The sequence below is a fragment of the Myotis brandtii genome, unplaced genomic scaffold, assembly GCF_000412655.1.
Source record: "Myotis brandtii unplaced genomic scaffold, ASM41265v1 scaffold38, whole genome shotgun sequence".
Lineage (NCBI taxonomy): Eukaryota > Metazoa > Chordata > Mammalia > Chiroptera > Vespertilionidae > Myotis > Myotis brandtii.
Window position 1 is genome coordinate 2261140 of NW_005364596.1, and position 15956 is coordinate 2277095.

At 38.7% G+C, this 15956-nt stretch overlaps 1 protein-coding gene across 1 annotated transcript in view; it reads left to right on the forward strand.

The window, feature by feature from the left end:
* The window catches only part of COL25A1 (collagen, type XXV, alpha 1), a 497755-nt gene that overhangs the window by 331911 nt on the left and 149888 nt on the right, over positions 1 to 15956 (forward strand). Inside the window, exons 6-7 of the mRNA XM_014544731.1 lie at positions 107 to 133; positions 276 to 302. Coding sequence (XP_014400217.1) covers positions 107 to 133; positions 276 to 302 — 54 coding nt within the window. The remainder of the gene's footprint in view (positions 1 to 106; positions 134 to 275; positions 303 to 15956) is intronic.

Genomic DNA, 15956 nt, shown 5'->3' on the forward strand with positions numbered 1-15956 from the left:
CTGTGTCCTTTGCATGAATCTTGCACCTAACCCTAGCTCATCTTGCAAACTACAATTTTTAAAATTTATTTTTAAACTATGTTTCTTTTTCTCTTTGTTTTCTTAGGGCCCTCCTGGTCCAAAAGGTGATAAGGTAAGAAAATGAATAGCAGAAACAAATTAAGTTAGTGGAAATTCATATTGACATGATCTATGCTATGTTTTCCTTTATCTTTTTTAATGAGCATCAGATATACTTAGTGCTAAAATTATCCTCTCATTTTTCTACTCTGCAGGGAGAACAAGGTGATCAGGGACCTCGGGTAAGTTGTACCCTTCCGATCCTGAGCAGAAAATTAGTTTTCAACTCCAAACTTGTCTTGGCTTCATGACTGCCTTTGTGTCACATAGTTTAGTATCACCTATACTTACAATAATTGATTAACAATAATAATTATTATAATGTGCATACACTGTTGTAGTATTTTAACTTGATAACTGTAAAGAGAACACTCCACAGTAATTAGCCCTACGGATTAAGGGCCATAATTGCTACCCACAGTCAACAACAACATCTTTCCACCGGCTACTGGGTCCTTTATAATTGCATGCAGTGTTTTCAACATAAAGGCCTTGTGGGTTCCTATTGAATTTGGCCTTTTTTTCTGCAGTTAAATTTTATGTGCTGTTGCATAAATATGATATATTATAGATGAAAATATTAATGCATTTTATATGTTTGTTCCTCATCATGTTTGAATAATACTTATTTGAATTTCTTATTTTTTATAGATGTTTAAGCAAATAAAAGGTGCAATGTAATTTAGCATTCCAGGGAGGAGGGGCATCCTTTTCTTTTTCTCAAATGTGGCTCTTTTACCCACTCTAACACAATGGTGAATGCTTTGTTGTTACCTTGGTAGTGCCAAGTCCTCTGCTCCACATCTGTGCCTTATTACCCCAGTGTTCAGACATACTGTTCCAATGATGTAGTGGCTCCGTTCAGACATACCTCTCGATTTTCTCATGTCACTACGCACAAAAGCGAGTATTCGGGTGAAGAGAGTCTTTTTTTTTTACAGTGAAAAAGCACATTTCAAACTTTCAGGTTGAAAACACAATTGTGTAGGGTGTTTTTTGTCACTGTGCATAATTATTGAATCCATGTATACTACAGTTGAGGTTTTATTGCAAACGATGTAGTCAGTGCGAGTCTGAAAAGTTTGTGTCTTATGTCCTCATGTTTATTAAACTAGGTGAAAGTTACGCTATGATTTACGTTCCTTGCTATTCTTCAGCCATTCTTCATACAGAAATGATTATGCCTCAGAACGTTTCGTTTCTCATGGCAGTTATTCTAGCTGATGACTAGCTTCAAGGTAAAAGCTTATTTTATGGTCAAGGAGATTAAACGTTATGATATATGTCATGGATGTGAATGGGATAAAATTCTCATAACCTTAGATGATTAGAGTATAGCCACTTGCTCGGTACGTGGTGATTATTTCACATGGCATGTCTCCATGTATTGAGTATCATTTCTTTCTACACGCAATACCAAAATCACTCAGCTTGCCCTTTGCAGGTAAGAGGGAGACTGTTTCCATTCTGAGAAATCTTCTTTTGGCAAAGGAAGTGAAGGGGTGGTTCACAGCTTAGCTGTCATCAGTATGCAGGCAGCCCTCATTTAAAAAAAAAAAGGTGTGTTGGCTTTCATCGTTTTAAAAAGTGATGATTGATTATAAAGCTAAGCCAAATTTTTTAGGATGAAACCTGAAACCATGTGAAATTCACCTGGTTTCATGTTGCAGTGCAAACTAAGACTTGGACCAGGTTTCTTGGAAGTTTGGCCAAAGTTCATGAACTACTTTGACGAACCCAGACTGCCTTTCGTACAGATTTCAGCCAGTTTTCACACTGACTGGGGCCAAGTTTCACACGATTCAGGAGCCATTCAGCATTTCAGGTGGAAAGTGGCAAAAAATGATCCCATTTTCTCCTCAATTTTGCTTTGTATTGAAAGAATTTAGATTGAATTAATAATGCAGGACAAATCTTCATGGGTAAAAAGCTAAATGCTCTGGGAAGTACATGAAAAAGAGAATGCAGACCTACCAGATTGCCTAACTTTTCTCAGATTCTTAACTTAGAGACACAGCAGGTCACTTTCAGTGCTCTTAGAATTTTATAAATATTTCTTTCTAGTAAGCTAGTATTAGCTACTTATTAGGAAATTTATTTTATCAAGATAATAAAATGAATGTTTTATATTTTTAGGTAAATCAAATTAAGTTAGAACTGGAAAAGTCTTCAATTTAATGATAATTAACTTTACCCACAATTTCTATAGGCACAATGTTCAGGCTGATGCTAATAGAGACTCTCTTTTTTAAAAATATAAATCTTTGTATTTGACTATGCTAACTATTTTTATCCTAGCAAAGATTTGAATTCTACTTTTTACCATTTGTTTCAAGTAATTTATTTCTTTCCATAATTAACTTAACAATAGGATCCTCCATCCTTTCATTATAGGATCTATACTGTTTCCTTGAATATGAAGTTCTTTTATTTTCTCTTTCCCAAGTGTGAAACAGGAATATATTAAGGTATAATATGTGAATCAAAGCAGGAAAAAGGTAATATAAAATTAAGACGGTGAAAGTATCTTGAAACTCTTGGACACATATTTAATAAGATATATTGAGCATCTACCATGTTCAGACACCATGCTTAATACTACAGAGACTATAAATGTGTCAACTTTTCTCTCTTCTGCTGCCTCTGTGGTAGTCTTCCAATTAATCTTGCTTCCACTTTTAAGCCGGTGTAATCCACTTTCTACACAGCAGCCAGAAAGATCATTTTACCTGTAAGTTAGATCATGTTGCTCCCTGTTTTAAACCTTAGAATGAAATCCAAACCACTTTGGTTGGCCTTCATAGGCCTTCAAGATTAGGCCCTTGCCTCCCTCTAAAACCTCACCTATACTAGTCCTCCCTCCACACACTGTGCTCCTGCCCCACTGTCTTCCACGTGACCTTCAAACATACCACACTCACTCCTAACTCGAGGATGATTTTCCACTTGCTCTCCTCTGATCTTTTTGTGATTGGATTCTTCTTATCATTGATACTTCATTTCAAATACCTCTACAGGGAGAACTTCTGTAATTATCCAATCTAAATCTGACATTATCCTATTTGCTTATTTATTTATTTTCTTGTTATCTGTAAAACATGCCTCTCCTTGAAATATAACTCCATCTTGTTCATGACACCCACCATCACCTAAAACAGTGAGGACCTGATAAATATTTGTTGAATGTTAGAATAAAATATTATTACATCATTACTTCTCTTATGGATCTGATAATCTCATGGGTACCTGAATAAGAAAACTATGTGGTTGTATGTTATATATCTTTTTTTTTATAGCAAAGGTGGAGATTTATTGAAGAACAAGTACAAACTCCCATGTGGGGAGAGGGAAAGAGTAACATAGAATGAACGCCCATGTGGGGAGGGAAAACTATGTGGCTGTATGTTATATATCTTAAATAGCTATGCCACAAGATGATAGAAAAGGAACATTCTTCTACTTTAAATATTAATGGAAGACTGTGGGAGAGTTGTCACTGGAGCTAGGGATTCATAAATGGGTAATCTTTAGAGGATAAGATTAAGAGCAAGACATTACACATCCCAGGAAGAAGAAATAGTACAAACAATGCGATACAAGTAGGAAATAACAAGATTCATTTAAAGAACAATAATATTCCATTTACCAAGGAAATAGGTTAAATATAGAAAAATTGTTTTATATAAGGCTGAAATTTTTATAGAAATTATACTATGGAGCAGTTTGAATGTCTAATGTAGTAGGCAGTAGGGAACCATTGAAGATTTTTTATTACATCATTTGATGCATATTACCACCAGACTCTTTGGTGTTATTACCAAATGTTCTTTATGAAAATCTTTTTGTTGATGTAAGAAATATCCAAACCTGTAGAGTTTATTTGAACCAAACTGACAATATACCCAGAAGCAAGTTCTCAAATGCTTCACAGAATGACAGCTTTGCAGTTCCCTTTACACATTTGGAACTAAGGAGGGAACATTAGGAAGATTAGATGAAGGTAAGAGAAAGCAAGGACAGAGAAAGAAATCTCTAGGATTGAATTACAGGACAGTTAATAAGATTATGTGCTTCCTGGAATGTGACTAGGCCTCTGATGGGTCTTTTTAATATGTTTTTATTGATTTCAGAGAGAGGAAGGGAGATAGAAACATCAATGATGAAAGAATCATTGATCAGCTGCCTCCTGCATGCCCCCCACTAGGGATCTAGCCTGCAACCTGGGCATGTTCCCTGACTGGGAATTGAACCATGATCTCCTGGCTCATAATGCTCAACCACTGAGCCAGACCAGCTGGGCTCTTTAAAAAAAAACGTATCTTTATTGTTGAAAGTATTACAGATGTCCTCCCCTCTTCTCCCCCACTGACCCCCTCTATCCTGCTCCTGTCCACCCCCACCCCCACCCCCGGCCAGGCCTTCACCACACTATTATCTGTGTCCATGGGTTATGCATATATGTATGTAAGTTATTTGGTTAATCTCCCCCTGCACACCCCGCCCCCCCGCTCCTCTGAGAAGTATGGAACAGACTGATAAATCTCTGGGGGTCTTTAAAAGACATTTCACAGGTGTGTTAACCTAGATGCATAAGAACAATGGACAGGGCTTGCTTAAAGCAAAGATAAACCTTTTATATGCCTGGGTTGTCCATATCCACTATGATCTGCTCAGTTAGGAATTTATGATCAGATCACGCTGTGGGATTCCTTTTGGTCACTGGACTTGGCACGTTTATCACAGAACCCTATTTTGTCTACGTGGGTGATAGTGTCCAGTACAGAAAGGAACTGGAAGAGACTGAAAGCAGGAAGACCGAGTAGACCAGGACACTATGTCAGTCATCAGGACAAGGTCATAAGAATCTGGGCTGTAAAGATAATGTCCAGTCCTCAGGGGAAGAGGAGCAGAGGGGATGGGCTGGCTCAGTCTGGAACATCAGGTGTCATTGGAAGTAAGGGGCTGTACTGAGCAGAAAGTACAGTGTCTGAATGAGAAGCTGAGCAGTGGGAAAGACTAAATTTGTGAACCAAAGAAGAAATTACAAAGGAGTCACCAAAATGTTGGAGAAAGCGCCATGTTTTCTATGGGAATTAGGATATGAGTTTTTATTTTTCTCACATAATTAGAGGTTCAGAGAAGGCAGTTGGTGTTATTTATATAATTCAATGTTGTTACTATAGAAGTCTCTGGGAATCCCTTGGCCTTTCAGTCATAATTGCAAGAAGGCCACTTTAAATCCAACCATCACATGTATATCTATTATCAGTAGGGAAAATAAAGGAAAGAGAGTCCATATCACGAAAACAAAAATTTTATAGTATGTTTCTGCTCATGTCTCTTGGGCCAGATCCTGTCACATAGTTAGGTCAAAGCTGTAAGTGAGCTGAGGAGAATGGAGTTGAAAAGGGAAGTTGGTTCATCTTACCAATAGGGTTTACCATAAGTGCAACCAAAAACCTGGGCAGATAAAGACGGAAAACCAGAGATGACACAATGAGTGGAGAAATTGGTAAGAGAGAAGTATTGAAGCAGAAGGTAAAAGATAAATTTAATCTATATCCAAAGTCTATGGCCCTGGGTAGAATTGTGGCCAGGTTAAAAAAAAAAAAAGTGTTACTATCGAGAGGAGAAGACCTCAGATCATGTCTTCTTAAAGGAAAGATTTCAGTCAAGAGACAAAGTGTAGTAAAGCAAGCAAGAATTTATTGACCACAGCAAAACACACAAACAAAAAAACCCCACTTAGGACAGTGAAACAAAAAAATGGCATAGAAGAAGCTACAGGAGAGCCTAGGCTGGGTGCTTTGGCTCACTGGGAAAGCAGAGGAAACGGGGCCTTGGAGACAAATTATGGGGGTTAGGCAGGATGAGCTGCCGCTGCCCATTGCTCCCTTAGTTACAAGTCTCGTGGGGTCCCTTGGTGTCCCTTGGGGTTCAGGAGATGCATGCCTGTGGGGGAAGGAGACAGGGAAGGAAATGGCACAGGTGTGCTCCCTGGAGGGAGAGCGTACTAGCACCTTCATTTTCAGGGGTTTTAAAGGGTGGGTGTTTAGGGGAACTCTTAGGGGAGAATCAATAGACTATTCATCAGCTTTATGCTGATGTACCAAAATGAGATTTATTCTCAATTTGTCTGTCCTTAGATGTGGTTGGCAAATGGAACTAATTGGATTTCTGTTATCTATCTCCTTGAGTAGGGTGATTTACGTTATTTACCCTCTGGTTGGGGGGATGTGCAAACCATTTACTCCTAAGTATCCTTGGTTTAGGGAAGATAGAATTTACTAGGTGGCTGCAAACTGCTGTTTAATCTGCCTCAGCTTCACTATTCCACTTGTCCTGGAATTTTCCTAGCTTCTTACTATTCTGTAACAGAAGCAGCAGTCAGGGGGTAAAATTTCAGGATACTGAGGTGAAAATTCTGTACAAGTCTTGGAGCTCATTGGATTTAGGGGCTGACATTGAAAAAATGTAGGTCTGAAGTTCCTGAGTTCCTGGCTCTGCTTGATAAATTTGACCAGCAGAAAGTCAAGAGGATAAACAAGTTGAATTTTAGTTTTGTTGAATTTGTAATCTATCTAGATTATTTTACTTGAATACTATAGCAGACAGAAACATAACATTAGAGATCTAAGGTGGTGTCATAACTGGACATAAAGGTTACATAGGTGAACTATCACACAGTGAGCATGGAAACTGTAGGGTGAAAGAGTAAAGCAAGAACCACTTTAGGAATAGCCACATTTAAGGGGTGGGACAAGGAAGGGCATCAGCAAAAGAGAGTAAGCACTGAACAAGAAACCAGAACCCTGCCACGTTGGAGCGCTAAAGGAAGAACTACTTAAAGCGGGGTAAAGGGGACACAAAATGTTCTTAATAAGAAAACCACAAGGATGAGCTCTATAAAAAGCTTTTGGACTTGGTATTCTGGGATTATGGGAATATTAAGGGAGTGCATTTTGCTAAGTAGTGAAAGTGAAAGATTGTAAGAAGTTACAAGGTAAATGGTAGGGAAGTTGACTGTCTTTGAATACTGTTGTTGGCGTATGATTTAGTGCAGAAACGCGTGGGCAGACTTTTTTGGCATGAGCTTTCTGTCAGTATTCATTGAACCAATTTTGAGCTTACAATTTTAGGTATAATATAACAACCATAGATAGCATTTGGTTTTATTCTACAAGACACTGAATGTTAGATTTCCACATATGAATGCATCCTGACATTAGAATTGCACTTCCCTCCTTGCTTCTTGGTGAGATGTCATTACGGATTTGCCATTAATCGTCAGTTCATTTTGCAGTGAAACACTGTGCTTTAGCGGTTATGCCTTTAGACCACATCGTCAGTATGGTGCTTTTCCTGTGCTGGCAGTCACCATGCCCATACTCATTTTTTATTTATTTCATCTTCATAGGTTTGTATGACAGAGTTTTGAGGCTATGGTTTTGCCCTGTATTCAAGCAGAGATTGTAAGGAAGTTGTAGGAGCATTCCTAGGCTGAATGCCCAGTGGACTAGGACATAATACCTCACATAATAATTATAACTGCTAATTACTCAGAGTATTACAATTTGCTGAACACCTTTCTAGGTAAGTTTCCCACATCATCTCTCAGCTTTACTCAGTTCAGCAAGGTAGGGTATCAGGGAAGAAAAACCGGAAAAGTGATTACAGTACAGTGAAATTATATCCATATGGGCTGGGTTCAGGCTGGACAGGGATAAAATTCTAACTCCATCACTATCTGTTCTCTATGGTTATGATAAGAATTAAGTAAAATAACATGAAAAAAATTATAGTAAGTTCTCATCAGGTCATAGCTGATTATTCTCCCCATATTTCACATGAGGTATCTGGGGTAAAGTAACTTGGCCAAGTTCACATAATGTGTAGGTGGTAAAAGTGGGCTTCAAACTCAGCTCTCTCAGCCTCTAGTGTGCTGTTCCCAGTGGATTAGGCTGCTCCCCTATCATAAGGTAGTCACTGTAATCATCAACCTCAATGTGAAACAGTACAAATATATCTATGACTTAAATGATAACAATAGTGATGATAAATAACTTCATTGAGTTATTTTTTAAAGAATACTTTATTGATTTTTAGAGAGAGAGGAAGGGAGAACAGAGAAGCATCAATGTGAGAGTGTAACATGGATGGGCTGCCTCCTGCACACTCCCTACCAGGAATTGAACCAGTAACCTTTTTGCATACGGAACAGTGCCCAACCAACTGAGCCACACCAGCAAGGGCTATTGATTTCTTCTTAAAGTATGTCAAATACTCTATGAATAAATCTTATTTCAGTAGTCTTATGAAATACTTACTTTTATGATTTCCATTTAATAGATGAGGAAATCAAGATTTAGAAGTTTAATTTTTTTTTTCAAGATAGCAGTGCCAGTCAGCGGCACAGTCAGGATTTGAGCCTAGGAATTTACAGATTACATTTTTTTGTTTGTTTGTTTTTTTAGAGAGAGATGGGAAGGGAGAGAGAAACAGAGACAGAGAGAAACATCAATGTGAGAAACATCGATAGGTTGGCTTGCCATATGCTCCCAACCAGGGATTGAACCCGTAATCTAGGTATGTGCCCTGACTTGGAATCGAACCTGCAACCCTTCTGTGTATGGGATGATGCTCCAACCAACTGAGCCACACTGGCCAGGGCACAGATTACATTTTTTATATATTCTCTCATTTATTCTCAAACATAACTATGTGAGTAGTAGCACAAATATTAACATGACTTATTTTTCTGATGAGGATTGAGCTCAAACAAGTGTTGTCCATATTCTTTCACACACATCTACCAAAAGACAATGCTGGAACTCAAACCCAGATTTCAAGATCTGCTTTCTTTCCACAATGCCAAGCTGCCTCCATAGGCGGCTAGAACCTTTTCAACTTTAAGATCCCGTGCCTCTGTGAATTAGATGGCAAAGCCGGGGAACACAAAGCAAACAGGTGCATCTTTTTCCTTTGCAATCATGATAATCTCAGTCTTTAAAACCCATACGCTGTCAACCCTTCTAAAAACGAATGAATGAATGCTCCATAGTAATACCTAGACAGGTTCTAGGGAGGAAGGGCAATGCTGACCCTTATCTGAGGGACATAAGAAAGCCCAGTTACCTTGTTATAATACAATCGTGCTTCTTCTCAGCATGATGGCACCAGTTTGAAAATTGTATAAATCAAGATCCGGGCATATTTGCTATTAGTGATTTTTTTCTTAAGATAACCAGATGAAGGCAGTCTATTTTCTGCTTTTCATAAAGCTGCGTTTACATGTTTTGCAAGAAATTTTGTTGATTTTGCTTTTAGTTGAGCCTCTCTTCAAAAGATTGAATTACTTTTATTGATCAATAACAAAACCTGAATGTCAAGTATAAAAGGCTTTTAAGGATTTTTCCCATTGTAACCTACTGCTGTTACCACTATTTCTCTTCATTACTAAAGAGGGTTTGTTGCTTGCCCAGTTCATAAGGACCTCTGCCCTCATCATGAGCCACAGCCTTGGAGTCATAATCGTACCCAGGGCTTTGTGTTAATGGCTCATTTTCTTTTTCTGTATCTTAGTGATGTAAAAATGTAGCCTTAAAAATAAGCAAAACTATTTTAATGTTTAATACTGTTTTTTAAAATTAGGGTATTATGTTGTTCTGAAGTTGTGGCAAATTTACTAATCGAGCCCTAGCCAGTTTGGCTCAGTGATAGAGTATCAGCCCTTGGACTGAAGGGTCCCAGGTTTGATTCCAGTCAAGGGCATGTACCTTAGTTGCAGGTTCAATCCCTGTCCCTGGTCAGGGTGCCTGCAGGAGGCAACCAACTGATGTGTCTCTGTCACATTGGTATTTCTCTCTCTGTCTCTCCTCACTTCCACTCTCTCTGAAAATCAAAGGGAAAATATCCTCAGGTGAGGATTAACAACAACAAAGAAAAATTACTAATCAAACTTAGCCAATAAAATGAACAAACATCATGAAGTTATTTTTTGACTATATATTTATCTAATCAGTTGGTTTCCATCACATTGCCAAATAACACAGAGCCCTGATAAAGAAGAGATTTAGTAGGTATTAGTCTCAACATCATCAGCCAACAGCTGGTTTTAAATGAGTCCTAGGCTCTCACAGTTTCAATAAGCCACCCAGGAGCTCTGCTTAACTATTTTCATAAAATTCTTTTCTCTTCCCAGTGTATTCGAGTAAATTTTCATAACAGCTGGGACTACACAAAACTGATAGCATCTTAAAAACATCTTCAGCAAGACGGATTAAGTTCCAAAAAGGAAAGCATTTAGAAGTTTATTTTATTATCTTAACCTTTGTTGACTTGAATGATTAAACAGATTCTTTGGCTCTGCTAAAGCATTTAGGCCTGGATATTAATTTGATGTTCTTATTTACTTAACCCTTGCCTTTCTCTAGCCCTAATGAATACCCTACTCATTTGGTACTGAATGTATTGCCTGTGAAAAGAGGATTGATATAATACAATGGAAAGAAATAAGTTGTGAGAAAATTATTTTAATGCTTTCCAGATTCAGAAGAAGTTGGCATGGAAACAGCAAGCTTGTTAAAAATTGCAAACGTTCTTGTTATATTTTATAATTAGAGTTCTCCATGGAGTGTTCTCTGTCACACTTCAAAGCATGAAGAGCTGGTATATTGAACTGAGCCCAATAACATTTGTAAATTTGTCCTAATGTGGGTCAATTTAAAAAAATAAATGTTCTTTGCAAACAATTGCTGATGTGTAGACAATATTTCCCTTGGAATTCAGTGTTGTAAATTATATCTCAGTTATTGGTTGTATAATTGAGCTCATCAAGAAGAAAAGGGAAAAGAGGATTTTGGAAAGGTTGAGAAATACATTCTGTCTATTTCACATGATTTTAAATCTTGTGCATTTTTGTTTAATGTAAAAGATTATATAAGTAAACCTGTAAGTATATTAATACAGTATGGTAAACTTTCATACAAAATATTTGGAAGTAAAAGTGAAGATTTTGCTCCACACAACAACTTGTAAGCGCTTTCCATAACAAAATAGTAGAAAGCCTGAGATTTGAGCCCTTAACTGAAAATTCTTTTACTGACTGCAAATGCGTTAGAATAAAACCCAAATCCAGTCATAAGCATGTCTGACAAGACATTCTAGAGAATGATGCCAACCAGTTTAAATAACTATTAGATTTTCTCTCAGTGTTTTTAATGCAGTAGTCTTCATAATAAAATAACTGTTCATTCTATTTTATAAAGTAAAAGAAAGATTTCATTTGCCCACACTTTTGCTTCTACCAACTGCAATATTCTCCTTTTTACACTTTTTTACATGATTGATATATCTGGACATATACCTTACAGTCTTTTCAGGATAATGTGCACCATTTCACTTTTTTTTTTTTTTTGGAAATGAGTGGAATGAAAGATTTCAGGTGAAATATTATTTAATATTATTCATTTATATTTCTTTTGTTTGATTTTTACAAGTGCTCTCTGTAAAATATTTTCTAAATAATTTAAAGAATACCTTGATACATTAATGATCTCTCAAACACAAAAGTATACAAATGATTTTATTCTTTTTGTCATATAGTTAAGCATGTTAATTTTCTCTTGAATCAAAACGCGAGTCTTACATTTATTAACCCATATAATGTGGAGCTATGATTTGCATTAATTCTTACAAATGAAGCATATTATAAAATGTGGAGGGAAAGATAGATTTGAGATTGATGACTTTCAATATTATATTAGGAAGAGAAAGTAAGCCTTTAGATAAATATATTAAAAGCTGTATGTGAAGTGGGCCAAAAAAATCGAACATACTATATTGTTGGTAATATCTATGAATAATGAGCATATTGGAAATAGGAAGTATAGCAATGTATAAGTAATTTAAACGAACAAAATCCAACATAATTACCACCATTCTTTTTCCATCATTCCCAAAAGCAGAATTATAGTTGCAACAAAAATGTTAATGAAGTGGATTAACCAAATAGAAATCAAAAAAGTATGAGACGGCAGATTTTTAATGGTGCATCAAGGTTTGCAGAAGGGACTAGACTGCAAGACCGTATTTTTGATCCTTCCCTTCAGAACGAGTGAAATAATGGCTTATGCACTGACAGATCGTGTTCAGGGAGAACAGTTCCTGCAGTTCTGAATGAGATGGGTCTCTGGAAAGTCATTTATGCCAGACAGCAGCGTCCTTTCATAAGCATAGCCACACTAATGTGTCCAGCAGCTCCTCAGAGCAGACACAGCCTGTAAATCACAAGTGGCAAACAGGACTGGCTTTGTAGGGAAAGGATGTTGGTTGGGAGATCCTACTTCCAATGCAATTCTATAGCAACTTTGAAGGGAGCAGGAAGCTTTGTTTCTCATCTCTCCGAAGTCAGTTAAATTTTGTTTGAGAAATGTTGATGTTAAGAGAATTCCTTACTAGCACAAATAAACTTTTGAATGATTTAACCCACACAAAAATAATAGTTATTATAATAATAATAATGATAAAAGTAATAATGTAACACTATTGTTTTCATAGTTCCATATGCCAAGAAAACTTATGGGCATTCTTATCATGCTATTAGCTTGTGAGTTTAGCATGAATCTGTAGATAAAGAAGCCTTAGTGATGGAAAAGATGATATCAAAACCCTCCAATGTAGCATTCAATGCATCAAGGAACTAGTGACATAGGACATTCTTTCCAGGACAGGAACTTTAGTTAGCTACAGGCCTAATTGAATTCATTAGAGTTAAGATGGAGAAATGATGGTGAGCAAGCAAGAGGAGAGAGAAATGGGAGTGGCCAATGGCAGTGTTGTTCTGGCTTGAAGCCTGTGTGATGTGAAATAGCAGGAACTAACTATAACCATAGGAAGTTCAAGGGAACAACAGGTGGTAATTGCTGCCCCATTCGCCATGTCTTCAGTAGAACGTGCCAGCTGAACATTCTGAGTTAACTGGCAGGTGAAGAAAAAGATAAAGAAGACACCATCAAATTTTTAATTAAGAAAACTTTCAATTGCTTTTTAAAATATCTTTACTCCTTGAGCCTTTTTTCAGGCCTATTTTTAGACATTGAGTTAATCTATTTTTCTAAACTATTAAAATTTTGGCCCAACCTTGAAATATCTCACCCAAGTGTTGACCCCATTAAGACTTAGAGGAGGTCATCACTGTGTGAGGTTTCCGGGATGGGAGAAGGGACATTCTTCCACTGGTGAAGTAGGGAGTGTGGAATGAAGGGTGTGACTGAGGGAGCCATGCCCAAACCCCGAACACAGCAGAGAATCTGCTAAAACATGCCCAGTGTCAAGTTGCATATGCTGTCATACTTTGTCACTTTGTCCTGTTCATGGTTTACAAGTTGTTTCCCATATTAAAAATTATCAAACACTTGCCTTTTCTCACAACCAACCATTTATATTATTATACTGTATCTTATTCTGTATGTAGGTGTTTGCATATATATTAATTTATTAACAGGAATTATTCTATCTATAGAGATATTTTATATACACATATGTATATACATACATATGTATATTTATGCAAAATTTTATTTGCCTACATTATCTTTACGAAACAGAGTTCTCCATGAGTATAGATTATTATTAACATATACCAGTTAATAACATATACAAATGTTAACCTACTTTTATTTATACTCTAATTCCTATTAAGAAAAGATAGGCAAATATTCAAAGCAACATGGGAAGTTTATTTGGATTAAACTGATACATCTTCCCTGTTTTTAAAAAAGCATTTTTCTACACAGTATGGCTTTTAGAATTGTTTAAAGAGAATGTAAATTAACTTTTAATAATTTAATGCCTAATTTTTATTCTTTCTTTTTTTCAATATTTTCTTCCCGCCTTTTTTTAAAAAAAAATTTATCTTTACTGTTGAAAGTATTACAGATGTCCTCTTTTTTCCTCAATTGACCCTCTCCACCCAGCACCAGTGCCTGTTCCCCATCCTCTGCCCCTGGCTTTTAGCACAAGATGGGTTATGCATATATTCTATATAATAAAAGTCTAATATGCTAAGTGTCTGGTTGACCAGTGACCGTTTGACTATTCAACTAATCAAAGGGTAATATGCTAATGATATGCTAAGGCCACTCAGCTGCTCACTATGACGTGCACTGACCACCAGGGGCAAGACAACCGGTCGACCAGTCGCTATGACATGCACTGACCACCAGGGGGCAGATGCTCTAACCAGTAGATTAGCTTGCTGCTGGGGTCTGGCCAATCAGGACTGAGTGAAATGGACTGGACACGCCCTGGAGCCCTCCCGCAGCCCCTCCCTGGCCCTGATCATGCACTGGTGGGGTCCCTAGGCCTGGCCTGTGCCCTCTCGCAATCTGGGATCCCTCAGGGGATGTCAGAGAGCCAATTTCAGCCTGAACCCACAGGCCACTCCCCTCAGGAGGGCACCAGACACATAGCTCACGGCTGGCGAGTGCTGCTGTGGTGTGAGCCTCTCCAGAATGGGACTGATTGGGCGCAAGCCCACGGCAGGTGCAGTGGGGCCGAGATGAGCGGGAGTGTCAGGTAGGAACTGCAGTCAGCATTGGACTGTGGGTTTTGGCCCAATCCCCATAGGCCACCCAGAGGGATCCCACCCATGCATGAATTCGTGCACCAAGCCTCTAATACATATAATAAAAGGGTAATATGCAAATTGACCCTAACTGCGGAATGACCGGGAATGACCAGTCGCTATGATGTGCACTGACCACCAGGGTGCAGACACTCAATGCAGGAGCTGCCCCCTGGTGGTCAGTGCATTCCCACAGGGAGAACTCTGCTTAGCCACGAGCCGGGCTGATGGTTGGGAGTGCAGCAGTGGTGGTGGGAGCCTCTCCCACCTCCTTGGCAGTGCTAAGGATGTCTGACTGCAGCTTAGGCCTGCTCCCCATGGGCAGCAGGCCTAAGCCGTCAGTTGGACATTCCTTGAGGGCTCCCGGGCTGCCAGAGGGATTTCTGACTGCCGGCTTAGACCCAATCCCCTGGGAGTGGGCCTAAGCTGACATCCCCCGAGGGGTTCTGGACTTCGAGAGGGCACAGGCTGGGCTGAGGGACCCCCCTGAGTGCATGAATTTTCATGCACCAGGCCTCTAATATACATATAAGTTCTTTGGTTAATCTTCTCCTGCCCCCTCCCCCTTCCCTCTGAGATTTGTCAGTCCGTTTCATGCTTCTGTGTTTCTGGATCTATTTTGTTCATCAGTTTATTTTGTTCACTTAGCCTGCAAGGAACACCATTTCTATGTTCTTTTGCAATGGAAATGCTAATGGTGGCAGTTCTTGATCCTCATATCAACACTGGCTCTGACTTCCAGGAGAGCCCATTGACTGAGCTTTTATACAATAATCCTTAAGGGACAAATATTTGCCTTGACTTGAATATCAGAAAAAAGTTTAAGACTTAGTTCAGAATTCAGTTGCTATTTCTTAGCCATCTTATCTATACTAATAAAAGGGTAATATGCTAATTAGACCGGATGTCTTCCAAACATCCTTCTGGACAAAGCCATGACAGCTGCGAGGGCCAAGGAGGGCCAGCAGACGTGACAGCTGTGAGGGCTGAGGAGGGCTGGTGGCCTGCAGTGGCGGCAGCAGCCGGGTGATGGGGGCAGTGCCTTCCCCTGATTTCCTGGTCACCTCCCACAGAGGGAGGCCAGACTGCACCTTAGGCCCAGTGGGAGCAGCCTAAGCCGTTAGTAGGACATCCCCTGAGGGCTCCCAGACTGTGAGAGAGGGCAGGCCGGGCTGAGGGACCCCCCTCCATTGCACAAATTTTCGTGCAC